Here is a 13,255-nt window from a genome sequence, read left to right on the forward strand (position 1 = left end):
TCTGCCGCTTCCCAGTGGATGGTATGTTCCTTGAGGACCTGGATCCCCTGCACCCAGCAAGATGTTTTACACGCTGCAAGGGCCCAGTGGACATTACCATAATCAATACAGTAACTTAGGCAGCCATTAGAAAATGTATTTTTGGAAAAGTATAATTTTGAAGACTAGTCATACTAAAATGGCTATAAAATGAGATTAGGTATAAAAATAAAAAAGACTTCTATCTTGGGGCTGGCACCGTGGTATAGCAGATAAAGCCGCTGCCTGCAGTGCCGGCATCACATATGGGCACCAGTTCGAGTCCTGGTTGCTCCACTTCTGATCCAGCTCTCTGTTACGGTCTGAGAAAGCAGTGGAAGATGCCTCAAGGCCTTGGGCCCCTGCACCCACATGGGAAACCAGGAAGAAGCTCCTGGCTTCTGGCTTCAGATTGGCCCAGCTCTGGACATTGCGGCCAATTGGGGAGTGAACCAGCAGATGGAAGACCTCTCTCTCTCTCTCTCTCTGCCTCTGCCCCTCTGTAACTCTGCCTTTCAAATAAATACATAAATATTAAAAAAAATAATAAAAAGGCTTGCATCTAGGCTATGGTCCCATCAAGTCTGTGTTTGGATGTGGAGGAACATTATACAGAAAAAGGGGAAATGAACACAGTAGACTTTTAAGTAGAATGGTTTTTAAAAACGCAGCTTCCTGGGCACAGCTGCTAGCACAGTGGGTGTGCGGGATCCAGCCCAGAGGGTGCCATTACCTCTCTGACTCCTGGATGATATCCAGGCTCTTTGAGCCACTGGTGGCCTCCTTGACCATGATACTTGTTTCCCAGCGCTGATCTCCAGATTCAAAGAGGAAGAGCTTGCCTGTGTCAGTGCCAACGATAATCCTGTCCTCAGACACCCAGGCGTGGGCTAGATAGTTCTGTGGTTCTCCTCTCTGAAAATTGGTTTGCTTCAGAGTTCCCTCAGTGAAACGGAGAAGCTTAAATATCCCATTTCCGGTGACACAAACCTGTGTGTTATCCTGGGGATTGAAGCTCACCTGTAAGACGTGGATAAACAAAAGAAAAAATAAAATTAATCTTGATGGGATTATTTCTCACCTTACTAATTAACATTTATTTTAAGTAGCTCACAATGTCCTTTACAGATCACTAAATCATTTAATTTTATACCACATTTGATAAGGACACACATCTACATTCATTATATTTGTGGGGCCCTCTAATAATCAGCTTTTCATCACTGTAATACATGGGGGAAGCCACTTAGGAAAGAAGGAAGTTTATTTAGCTCATGGTTTCGGAGGTTCACAGTCTAAGATTGGTCAGGCCCCACTAGTCTGGATGAGGGACAGCAATGACACAGCATATGCAGAGGAGGGACCCCATGATAAGCCAGGAAGAAGAGAGAATGATGAAGCCTGACTCAGGCTATTATAACCAACCCTCTCCTAGGAACTCCTTACCGAGAGCATTGCCCCAACACCCAAGGACGTCCCATTATTTCCTAGACATTGTAATTTGATCACATGTCCTCCCCTGGTACAATCAATTTAAGACTTTGGGATTTACTTATTTATTTTTAAAGATTTATTTATTTATTTGAAAGAGTTACAGAGAGGCAGAGGCACGGGGTGGGGAGGGAGGGAGGGAGGGAGGGAGGGAAGGAGGTCTTCCATCTGCTGGTTCATTCCCCAGATGACTGCAACAGCTAGAGCTACACTGATCAGAAGCCAGGAGCCAGGAGCATCTTCCGTGTTGATTTGGGCCATTTTCTACTGCTTTCCCAGGGCATATCAGAGAGCTGGATTGGAAGTGGAGCAGCCGGGACTCAAAACGGCACCTACATGGGATGCTGACATTGCAGGTAGCAGCTTTACCTGCTACACCACAGTGCTGGCTCCAAGACTTCGGGATTTAATATTTGTGTTAAAGATTCCTAAGTCTTTTTTTTAAGAATTATTTTATTATTTATTTGAAAGAGTTACAGAGAGGTAGAGCCAGAGAGAGGTCTTCCATTCTGCTGGACATTCCCCCAAATGACCACCAATGGCCAGAGCTGAGCTGATCCAAAGCCAGGAGCCAGGAGCCAGGAGATTCTTCCGGGTCTCTCATGAGGGTGCAGGAGCCCAAGGAGTTGGACCATCTTCTACTGTTTTCCCAGGCCATAGCAGAGAGCTGGATTGGAAGAGGAGCAGCCTGGACTTGAACCGGCACCCATATGGGATGCTGGCACTAGAGGCTGGGGCTTTAACCTGCTGCACCACAGCACCGGCCCCTACTCCTAAGTCTTGAAAGAGGAAATCTATAAAGCTCCAAAAACCCAGAAGGATAAGTTTTGACAAAAGCCAAACTCTGTGCCAACGAAATGTAACAAAGCTCAGCTACAGAAACAGAAAAACAGGGGCCTGGCAGTTTGAATAGTCCTGTCCGGGGCAGAGAGACAAGCTGGGGGAAGCTGTGTGGCCTTCCACCAGCTGGGCTGCTTCAGCCTTCACCCATATCCCAGCGTATAGTGATGGGCAGTCAGACGGGGCCCACTTGAGGGGTTGGGGCTTTTTTTTTTTTTTTTTTTAAAGGGGGTTTATTTATTTGACAGGCAGAGTGCCAGAGAGAGAAGTTACAAAGAGAGAAGAGAGAAGAAAGGAGGGGGAAAGGAGGAGGGGGAAGGAATCTTCCATCCATTGGTTCACTTCCCATATGGCTGCAACGACTGGGGCTGGGCCAGGTGGAAGCCAGGAGCCAGAAGTCAGGAGCTTCTTCAAGGTCTCCCACACGGGTGCAGGGGTCCAAGGACCTGGGCCATCCTCTGTTGATTTCCCAGGTGCAGGGCACCAGATTGGAAGTGGAGCAGCTTGGTCTTGAACCAGTGCATGGGCTGGGGATGCCGGTGCTACAGGCCACGGCTTTAACCTGCTGAGCCATAGCACCAGCCTCTATGGCTTTTTCATCTATGTATTCCCAGTGCTGGCTTTTTAAAAAAAATTTTATAGTGCAAATCAAATAAATGATTATTGAATCTCCTTGAGAGGAGGTACCCAGTGCTCTCAATGAGGCTGCTTCTTCAGCCTTACTATGGCCTGGATGAGACAGCCTTTCGGCTCTACCTGCTTTTGTTCTAGATCTGTGATCACCTTCTGTTTGCTATTTCACCCCTTAACTTTTTGATTACCAGGAGGGGGAGTAGGGAGGATAAATTATGTGTGTACTGTTGTGATGTAGTTGTTTATACATCAGCCTCTTACGAGTTGAATAACTGAGTATGTCTGATTAGCTTGGATCTCTGAACATGAACATAAGTGAATTGTTGAACTTGTAGAATGGAGTACTAGATCCTAGAGTGGGGTGACTCTATCAAGATAAAACCCCTCCTTAGATCTCCTGCCCATGAAGCAAACCGCCTCCTGAGAAGTCTTCACTTTGCCCTCAAACCACAATAGGAAATGCTTCTCCTAGTATAACTGCAACTTCATCAACAGCTTCCTATAGATCTGCCATTTTACACCATGTTCCTGGAACCTTCCTACTGCTCAGAAATACTGCCAGGAAGAGGCCAGGACCATGAGGACAGCAAGCAAGCTTTATGAATCTACCCAAGCTCTGATCAGAAAGCAGTTCTGGGCCAGAGCAGAGACAAAAGAGCTACAGTCAGAGAACCCCGGCTCTGCCCCGCACTGCCTCTTGGAACTTGGCTATCACTTCATCTTGTGGAACCTCGGCTCCCCTCTCTGTGAAATGGGGATAATGATCACCCACACTTTACGTGGTTGCTGTAGGATTAACTTCTAAAATGCATGTAGGAAAGAAATCAGCACAGTGCTACACAGAAGGCAGTCAATAAAAGATAGCTCTTACCATTTTCCTCAGTTTGCATGGTACTTGCTATGCTAAGAGGTACCTGATAGATGGGGTTGTTCTGAATGTCAGTTCTGATGATGGCCATGACTTTCTGCTTTCCCCATAGCCAATAGACAAGGTTGGACTCTGGGGCTGATGTCTGAGCCAGCAGGTATTTGGAGTCTGGAGAAAAAGCCATGCTAATAAATTTCTGAACTGGGAAATCAAAATTGCTAAGGACTTTGCGCTTCCGGCAAGGGATAGATGACAGTTCGTAAATGGTGATGACAGGTTTTTCTTGCACGGTTTCCGAGATAGCCAGGTATCGCCGATTGGGGCTGATGGACAAGGCCAGCATGCCCTGGCTCTTGTCTGAGCCTGCAAACAAGAGGTGAAAGGGGAAAATGAGGGTCCACCATGCTTTTACCTGGGCTCAACACGAGCCAGACAGGACAGTGGGCACCGCTGATGCTGTAGGGAAAGGCGCGTGGGTGGTAAACATCAGTTCGTGGCAGTGCCTTGGCCCAAGGACAACTGGGACAGGCACCCTGGAGAGCCTGAGGCAGGAGAGGTCTGAGCCCTTCCTGAAGGTGGATGAGGTGGGGTGGCAGCAGGGGCGTAGTAGCAGGCAGAGCCCGAGCTGCATGTGAATGTTGTACAGGGTAGAGCAGGTGGAAGAACCACACAGGGGCGTATGGCTGAAGAGTGCACGTGAGCCAGGTGACGGAAGATGGGCCTAGAGGGGCAGTTGGGGCACATCACAGAGGCCTTTTTGCCATGAGTGGCCAGCACCTCACACTCCTCCTCTGCTCCAGACGCTGGCTGCTGCCTCGTGCACTCCTCTCAGGGCATCTGCGGGACAGCAGGCGAGCCTCGGCCAGAGGATGGGGGCAGAGGCTGCAGGAACGGCTTCACAATAAAACCCGTGGTCTTCTGCAAACCAGGGACAGATGCACTCAGTCCCTTTGCTGGGATCTATAGGTGTTGCAGGCAGACCCCGCAGTCTTCTGCCAACCAGGAAGCAAGGAGGCTGCAGGCCACAGCCACGGTCCTCCAGAAAGCAGAGCCGGGGCCAGGGCCGCAAGCAATCCAGGCTGCTTTAGGAGTCCTTCGCCATGCACTTTTGCTTTCACAGGCCCTAATATTATTAAGATTTGTCTGCTGTTTATTTAAAAGGCAAAATGACAGAGGGAGGAGGGAGGGAGGGGGAGGGGGAGAGGGGGAGAGGGGAGGAGAGAGAGAGAGAGAGAGAGAGAGAGAGATCTTCCACCCACTGTTTCACTCTCTAAATGACCGCAACAGCAAGGTCTGGGCCAGTCTGAAGCCAGGAGCCTGGAACTCCATCCTGGTCTCTCACAAGGGTGGCAGGGGCCCAAGCACTTGGGACATTTTCTGCTACTTTCCCAGGTGCATTATGGAGCTGGGTCAGAAACAGATCAGATAGGACTTGAAGCAGCACTCCAATATGGGATGCCAGCACTGCAACCTTCACCAGCTATGCCACAATGCTGGCTCCCATACATTACTTTCTAAAATTTATTTATTTAGTTATTAGAAAGGCAGAGGCAGAGACAGAGATCTCCTATTGCTAGCTTGCTCTCCAAATGCCTGAAACAGCTGGGGCTGGGTCAGGCTGAAGTCAGGAACTTGGAATTCCATCTGGGTCTCCTACACAGGTGGCGGGAAGCCCTGTACTTGATCCATCACCTGCTGACTCCCAGGGTGTGCGCTAGCAGGTGACTGAAATCAGCAGCAGAGCTGGGACTCAGACTTACAAACTCTGATGTGGGACTCAGGTGTCCCTGGCAGCATCTTTTTTTTTTTTTTTTTTCCTAGTTATTTCCTTTATTTTTTTTTTTTATCTTTTATTTAATGAATATAAATTTCCAAAGTACGTCTCATGGGTTACAATGGCTTTCCCCCCCATACCGTCCCTCCCACCCACCACCCTCCCCTTTCCCACTCCCTCTCCCCTTCCATTCACATCCAGATTCATTTTCGATTATCTTAGTATACAGAAGATCAGCTTAGTATACCTTAAGTAAGGATTTCAACCTGGCAGCATCTTAACCACTGAGCCTAACACTTCTCATATTTTTATATATTTTTAAAAATGGATGCAGTAATATGTATTATGAGTGACATAAAGAGAAATATAACCCAGGTTGCATGCACTAATATATAATTCATTATTATATCCATTTTTCCTGCTTTTAAAATAAATTAAAATGAAACCAGTTTCTTGGGTTAAAAGTACCACAGACCTTAGGCGCTGTGCTCTGCTGGCAAGCTGTCCCGCGGCTGCAAGCCCAGGCAGGGAGGGAACGGGGAAAGAAAAGATGCATTAGGAAGTGAGGCACTGGGCGGCCGGGATTCTGCAGTACTGGTGTCCCCTATGGGCACTGATTCGAGTCCCGGCTGCTCCACTTTTTTATTATTTTTTTAAAGATTTATTTACTTATTATTTGAAAGGCAGAGTTATAGAGAGGCAGAGGCAGAGAGAGAGAGAGGGAGGGAGAATCCTTCATCTGCTGGCTCGCTCCCCAGATGGCTGCAATGCCTGGAGCTGTGCCAATCCGAAGTCAGGAGCCAGGAGCTTCACCCAGGTCTCCCTCATGGGTATAGGAGCCTAAAAACCTGGGCCATCCTCCACTGCTTTCCCAGTCCACAGCAGAGAGCTGGATCAGAAGTGGAGCAGCTGGGGCTCAAACAGGTGCCCATATGGGATGCCAGCACTGCAGGTGGTGGCTTTACCTGTTATGCCACAGTGCCGACCCCCTGGCTGCTCCACTTCTCATCCAGCTCCCTGCTAATGGCCTGAGGAAGCAGTGGAAGATGGCCCAAATGCCTGGGCCCTTTGTACCCACATGCAAGACGTGGATAGAGTCTGGCTCCTGGTTTCAGCCTGGTCCAGCCCCAGCCATTTAGGGGAGTAAACCAGAGGTTAGAAGCTCGCTCTCTCTCTCTCACCCTGCCTTTTGCATACATAAATAAATTTAAAAATAAAAGAAAGAAAGTGGTGTGCTGGGTCCCCAGTTATGGGCCCCTGCTGCTGCTTCACAGGCCAAGGAGGGCTGAGGCGAGCTGCTCATCAGTGCTGCCCCGGGGCCCAGGCCTTTGCTGGGAGGGCTGCGGGCAGTCACTGCACCCTGCAGAATCCAGGTCTGTGTCACTGAGAGCCTTGCACGAGAGTGTGGACTTCACCGGGGAGGCAAACTGAAGCCACTGAACACATCTAGGGAGCACCACGTGCATGCAGTAGAAAGAGCCGGCTGGCAGGAAGATCACCCTGGAGGGAAGGAAGACAGGCCGGCGCTGTGGCTCAATAGGCTAATCCTCCGCCTGCGGCGCCAGCACACGGGGTTCTAGTCCTGGTCGGGGCGTTGGATTCTGTCCTGGTTGCCCCTCTTCTGGGCCAGCTCTCTGCTGTGGCCCGGGAAGGCAGTGGAGGATGGCCCAAGTGCTTGGGCCCTGCACCCCATGGGAGACCAGGAAAAGCACCTGGCTCCTGGCTTCGGATCAGCATGGTGCGTCAGCCGCAGCGGCCATTGGAGAGTGAACCAACAGCAAAGGAAGACCTTTCTCTCTGTCTCTCTCTCTCACTGTCCACTCTGCCTGTCAAAAAAAAAAAAAAAAAAGAAGAAAAAGGAAGGAAGACAGTCAGCTGGCGACGGGGAGAAGTGAGAAGTGACGGCCGCAATAAGCAGTGTGAAGGGGGCAGGGGCAGTGGGAATGCAGAGGAGGGAGACCCGAGAAAGGCAGAAAGGCTAAGGTTAACTCACGGGACCTTGTGATTGCCTTATGAGGGGAGAGAGACAGGAGTAGCAAATGATGTCTAGGTTTTTGGTTTGGGTGACTGGAGTCGGAGGGACCCCTTGGGATAGAATATAGGCTAGGGAAGTTAGGAGCAAAGGTGGAAATCCCACCCAGTCTAGGGCGGCACAGTGGGCATGCCAGCATCCTGTGGGCTCGAGCTCAGGCTGCTCCACCTCCAATCCAGCTCCTTGGTAATGCATTTGGGAAGGCAGCAGAGGATGATCCAAGTACTTGGGCCCCTGCAACCCACATGGGAGACCTGGCTATTGCATCCAGTGGATGGAAGATCACTGTCTCTGTCTTTCAAGTGAAAAAATAGACCATCCAGGCTGGCGCCGTGGCTCAACAGGCTAATCCTCCACCTTGTGGTGCCGGCACACCGGGTTCTAGTCCCGGTCGGGGTGCCGGATTCTGTCCTGGTTGCTCCTCTTCCAGGCCAGCCCTCTGCTGTGGCCAGGGAGTGCAGTGGAGGATGGCCCAGGTGCTTGGGCCCTGCACCCCATGGGAGACCAGGAAAAGCACCTGGCTCCTGGCTTCTGATCAGCGCGATGTGCCAGCTGCAGCGCACCAGTCACGGTGGCCATTGGAGGGTAAACCAACGGCAAAGGAAGACCTTTCTCTCTGTCTCTCTCTCTCTCACTGTCCACTCTGCCTGTAAAAAAAAAAAAAAAAAAAAAAAAATCCAAATGTGTCTAATTTGTATATTTGCTTCTGGTATTTTATGTGTGTGTGTGTGTGTGTGTGTGTGTGTGTGTTTAAAGATTTATGTGAAAGGCAGAGTGACAAAGAGTGAGTGAGAGATGGATTGATTTTCTGTCTTCTGGTTTACTTCCCAAGTGCCCACAACTGCCAGAGCTGAGCCAGGCTGAAGCCAGGAGCCAGGAACTCCATCCAGGTCTACCATGTGGGAGGCAGGAACCCAACTACTTGGGCCATCATCTGCTGCTTCTCAGGCACATTAGCAGGAGGCTGGATTAGAGGGTGGGGGGCTGGTGCTGTGGCGTAGTAGTTAATTCCCCTCCCTCCCCGTAGTGCTGGCATCTTATATGGGCGATGGTTCTAGTCCTGGCTGCTCCTATTCTTATCCAGCTCTCTGCTAAGGCCTGGGAAAGCAGTGGAAGATGGCCCCTGCACCTGCATGGTAGACCTGGAAAAAGCTCCCTGGCTCCTGGCTTCAGATCAGCGCAGCTCCAGCAGTTGCAGCCATTTGGGGAGTGAACCAGCAGATGGAAGATCTTTCTCTCTGTAACTCTACCTCTCAAATACATAAATAAAAAAAAAAAATCTTAAAAAAAAAAGGGGGGGGAGTCGGGAATTGACCCAGGCACTCTTATTTGGGATGCTGGCATCTCAAGCAGTGGCCTGACTTGTGCCACAGGGCTTGCCCCAGTTTGATTTAAAAATGTTTCTCACTTATTTATTTTAATTTTATCTGAAAAGCAAAGAAACACAGCCCTTCCATCTGCTGGTTCACTCCCCAGATGCAGAGACAGGATTGAGGTGCGAGCCCAGAGCTCAATCTCAGTCTCCTGCACGGGTGGCAGGTACCCGAGTACTTGAGGCACTGCCTGCTGCCTCCACGGTGTGTACTAGCAGGAAGCTGGATCAGAAGTGGAACAGGGATTCCAATAAGGGATATAAGCCTCTCAACTGCTTCACCAAAAGCCTACCCCATCATCTTTTTTTTTTTTTTTTTTTAAAGATTTATTTATTTGAAAGTCAGAGTTTCAGAGAGGCAGAGAAAGAGAAAGAGCTTCCATCTACTGGTTCACCCTCCAAACAGCTGCAGCAGCCGGAGGTGCACCAATCCGAAGCCAGGAGCCAGGAGCTTCCTCTGGGTCTCTCACATGGGTGCAGGGGTCCAAGTACTTAGGCCATCTTCCCCTGCTTTCCAGGGCCATCAGCAGGGACCCTGATTGGAAGTGGAGCAGCTAGCTCTCAAACCAGCGCCCATAAGGGATTTATGGGCTTTACCAGCTATGCTACAACGCCAGCCCCTTGGCTCTCAGCACCCTTTCCTCTCATGGATTCCAGCAGCCATCTCTCTCTGCTTCCTCCTCAAGTCTGTTCTCTGCACAGCAGCCAGAGGAACCTGTGCAAACCTCACTCGGATCCTGTCTCTGCTCAGACCGCTTTGGCTTCTCATTTCACTTATAGCAGGCGCACGACCGGCACAGTCCTAGGCGGCACTGCTCCCATGATTTCTTTGCCTTACCTCTCGTTCCTCACGCCTTCATTCTCTCCTAACACACGGAGCACCTCAAATCGGAGCTGTGGCCAGTCTCTCTGCTGCTCCCCTGCCCTTCCTGTATGAGCACGGCCAACTCCTTCATTTCCTTCAGTCTTCCCTTAGGCCCCTGGCCTACAACTTCATACTCCCCTAAGTTTCTCTTTCCATGCTTTATTTGATCTCATTAGCATCAATCATGACCCAACCTAGGTACTGAATTTACTCTGTTTATTGGCACTCTCCCCTACTAGCGTAAAAGCACCACAAGCATAGGAGTGTGTGTGTGTGTGTGTGTGTGTGTCTGTCTCTCTTCTGTGTCAGGAACACAGGAGGTTCTTCTTTTTTTTTTTCTTCCGCTTTTTAAAGTTGTTTTAATTTGAGAGAAAAGGGGACAGAAAGACACACGGAAAGACGGACCCATCTGCTGGTTCACTCCCGAAATGCCTGTACCGGCTGGTGCTGGGAACTCAACATAGATCTCCCCCAAGGGTGCCACAAGCCGTTACTTGAGCTGTCACTGTCGCCTTGCAGGGTCTGCATTTGTGGGGAGCTGGAGCCAGGAGCCGGGGCTGGGACGTGAACCTGGGCTCTCCGATGGGGACTGGAGTCCTAAGCCCTGGGTCACATGCCTGCTGAGAAACATTTCTAATTATCCAACTTCGCCTCAAATTTCTCCTCCACCTTTTTCTTAGAATTCAATTTCCTCTGCATTGAATTTAGGCTTGTCCTAGCTCCTTTTTGATGACTGGCTATGCTCAAATAAGGAGAGCACAGTAATGGATCCCTGTCCTGAAGAGATGAAGACTTTTCCTGTAGCTGCATTGTATTCGGATGAGCTTTGAGCTGGGGGCTTATAACTGCACACAGCCTGCAGGGTCTCTGATGGGCGCCACAGACCTCCAGTCATCTGTGCTGTGGCCAGCTGCCTGTCCCGCTTTCACCCCGCAAGAGGTCTCTGGGTCACTGTCAAACTGGGATGCCCAGGGGAGCGCCACAAGCGTGAATGCTGTCTGGTGGGCGCCAGGGTGACAGGCAGGATCCCTTGGGCCTGGGGATGCTGTGCCTCGGAGCCAGAGAGAAGCAGCACTGAGACTGTGGGCTGGCGCAGCGCTGCCCCCCGGAGGTGGCAGAGGGGCGGCCTCTGCCAGGCAGCCCTTTGCTGTTGGAGGTCCTTACCGGTGGGAGGCAGCATGGCAGGCGCTGCTCACCTTCTCAGTCCTCCACCCTTTCTTATTTTCTTAAATAACTTTTTTTTTTTTTTATTTGAAAGGCAGAGTGACAGAAGGAGGGAGAGACAGAGATCTTCCATCAGTGGTTTCACTCTCCAATGGCCACAAATGGCTAGGACTGGACCAGGACAAAGCCAGGAGCCTGGAATTCCATCTGAGTCTTCCATAGTAGGCGCAGGGGTCCAAGCACTTGGGTCATCCTCTGCTGCTTTCCCAGACGCATTAGCAGGGAGCTAGATTGTAAATGGGTCAACCAGGACTTGAACCAGTGCTCATATGGGATGCATGGGAGGCAGGTGGTAGTTTAACTTGCTGTGCCACAATTCCAGCCCCTCACAGGAGGCTTTGAATGAATTTTTGTTGAATGAACAAATGAGCATGTCTCAACCTCATCATGACTCTTCGAGCTGAGTGAGCCAGGCAGCATCTCAATTTACAAATGAGAATGAGGTTCTGTAAGGTTATAAGATGGAAAGAAAGCTAGATCAAATCCTGATCTCCTGATTTCATGATCTTTATACTCTGCACTTCACCAGTAATGCCCTGACACTGGGCCAGCATAGATCCATCCCTGGGCCCCATATTTTAGAGTGCTGTGTTGTGGCTCTCAACTTACTGTAAGATGGAATGGAGGGGGCCACCTGGAATTGGCACTGCCTCTTCCAGAACCCACCCCAGGAACCCAGGACTCTGACCAAATGGTCCAGAGTCTGCTGACAAACTCAGCACCAGCTTCATCCACAGGTCTGAGGCCTGAAGGCTGGCCAGAAGGTGGCTGTTTATAGGACGTGTGGATGGACTGGGAGGATCCACACACAGTGATACAAGTCAGAGCTCAGGGTGGAGGAAGTGCGGGAACATGAGCACAACTACCAAAACCAGGGTCTCAGTGGATACATTAAGCAGCAGGTCAGACACAGCTGAAAAGAGGGTCCATGAACTAAAGGACAAACCTAACGGAATGATCTAGAATGTAACACAGAGAGACTAAGAATTGGGAAACCCAAATAAGAATTAAAAAACATGGAGGATGGAGTTGAGATGATGAGGAGTTCCAGGAGACAACAGAACAAAAAGGACACTACATTGAAGTAACAATTATTGAGGATTTTCTAGAATAACTGAGAGATAACTATCCTTAGATCCTTAGATCCAGTAATCTCTAAGAATGCTTAGGATAGAAATTGAAAATAAAACACGTATTTATGTGTGTGTGTGTGTTTCTAATAACAAAAAGGGACGATTCTTTAGAGTTAAAAAAAGACACATCATCTACAGAAAGAAGAACTTGATGGCTAGCTTCTTAATGACAGTGACAAAATAGAAGGCAAAAATTAATGGAATATGACCTAAAATGTGATGATGAACAGTGTTGGCCAAACTATCTTTTTAAAATGAGGATGAAATAAAGGTATTTTCAAACAAGCAACAAGAGAGAGTTTACCATTAACACATTATTACTAAATGCAGAAAAAAAATGACCCCAGCTGGAGTATTTGATTTGACAAAGGGTTTGGTCAAAATGAGAGCAAATATAGAGAAATGTTTGCATAAAAGGATGACTGATTTAATTCTAGAAAGTAATATGGTTTTATGCAAAGTGCAGAAAATGGACATAATAAAACTTAGTATTTTTATTTTTTTTGAGTTGGGGGAGCATAGCAAGTCAAAAAGAGAAAGCAACTTCCTTACCCTGATAAAGTACATTGACAAACGTCTACTGAGAACATCCTTTATAAGGGAAAGCTAAAAGAATTATCTTGAAAACCAGAAATACAACAAGGAGGGATGTCCACTTTCCTTTCCCTGAAGGTATTTATCAGTAAAACAACACAAGAAAAAGAAACAAGACTATCATTATTTGTATAGAATATGGCAGTCTAAATGGAAAATTTCAAATAATCTTTAGATAAAATCATCAGAATAACAGCAGATGTGCTGGATGTAAAAATCAATAAAATCCAACTGTATTCAATATAGTTTATTCTAACAGAATACTAGATGATGTCTGATACATCTGACCTTAACAAAAGTAAAATATTCTGTCCATCAAAGATGTCATATGGAGAATACATTAATAAAACAATTTTTTAAAGTCTTAAATTAAAAAATAAAACATAAAGCAAATCAAGTCCCAAACTAGGG

General features: G+C 48.5%; 1 protein-coding gene and 1 non-coding gene across 14 annotated transcripts in view; both read right to left on the reverse strand.

Moving 5' to 3' along the window:
• Positions 1-13,255, reverse strand: part of CFAP57 (cilia and flagella associated protein 57) — an 81,092-nt gene that overhangs the window by 65,387 nt on the left and 2,450 nt on the right. For 10 of the 13 annotated variants that reach the window (XR_007923666.2, XR_007923667.2, XM_008265423.4 and 7 more), the window contains exons 3-4: positions 3,897-4,213; positions 752-1,038 (exon numbers count right to left, since the gene is read on the reverse strand). Coding sequence is in view for 10 of the 13 variants with exons in the window: in XM_008265423.4 (XP_008263645.2) it covers positions 752-1,038; positions 3,897-4,213 (604 nt within the window). In the remaining 3 variants the exon portion in view is untranslated. Of the gene's footprint in view, positions 1-751; positions 1,039-3,853; positions 4,214-13,255 lie in introns of those variants that run through there. The other 3 variants (XM_070076991.1, XM_070076992.1, XM_051856614.2) reach the window with 2 other exon arrangements.
• Positions 10,971-11,104, reverse strand: LOC127493876 (small nucleolar RNA SNORA47). The gene has a single exon (XR_007924413.1). It is a non-coding gene; the product is annotated as a small nucleolar RNA SNORA47 (small nucleolar RNA).

This window comes from Oryctolagus cuniculus, chromosome 7 (genome assembly GCF_964237555.1).
Source record: "Oryctolagus cuniculus chromosome 7, mOryCun1.1, whole genome shotgun sequence".
In the NCBI taxonomy this organism is placed as follows: Eukaryota; Metazoa; Chordata; class Mammalia; order Lagomorpha; family Leporidae; genus Oryctolagus; species Oryctolagus cuniculus.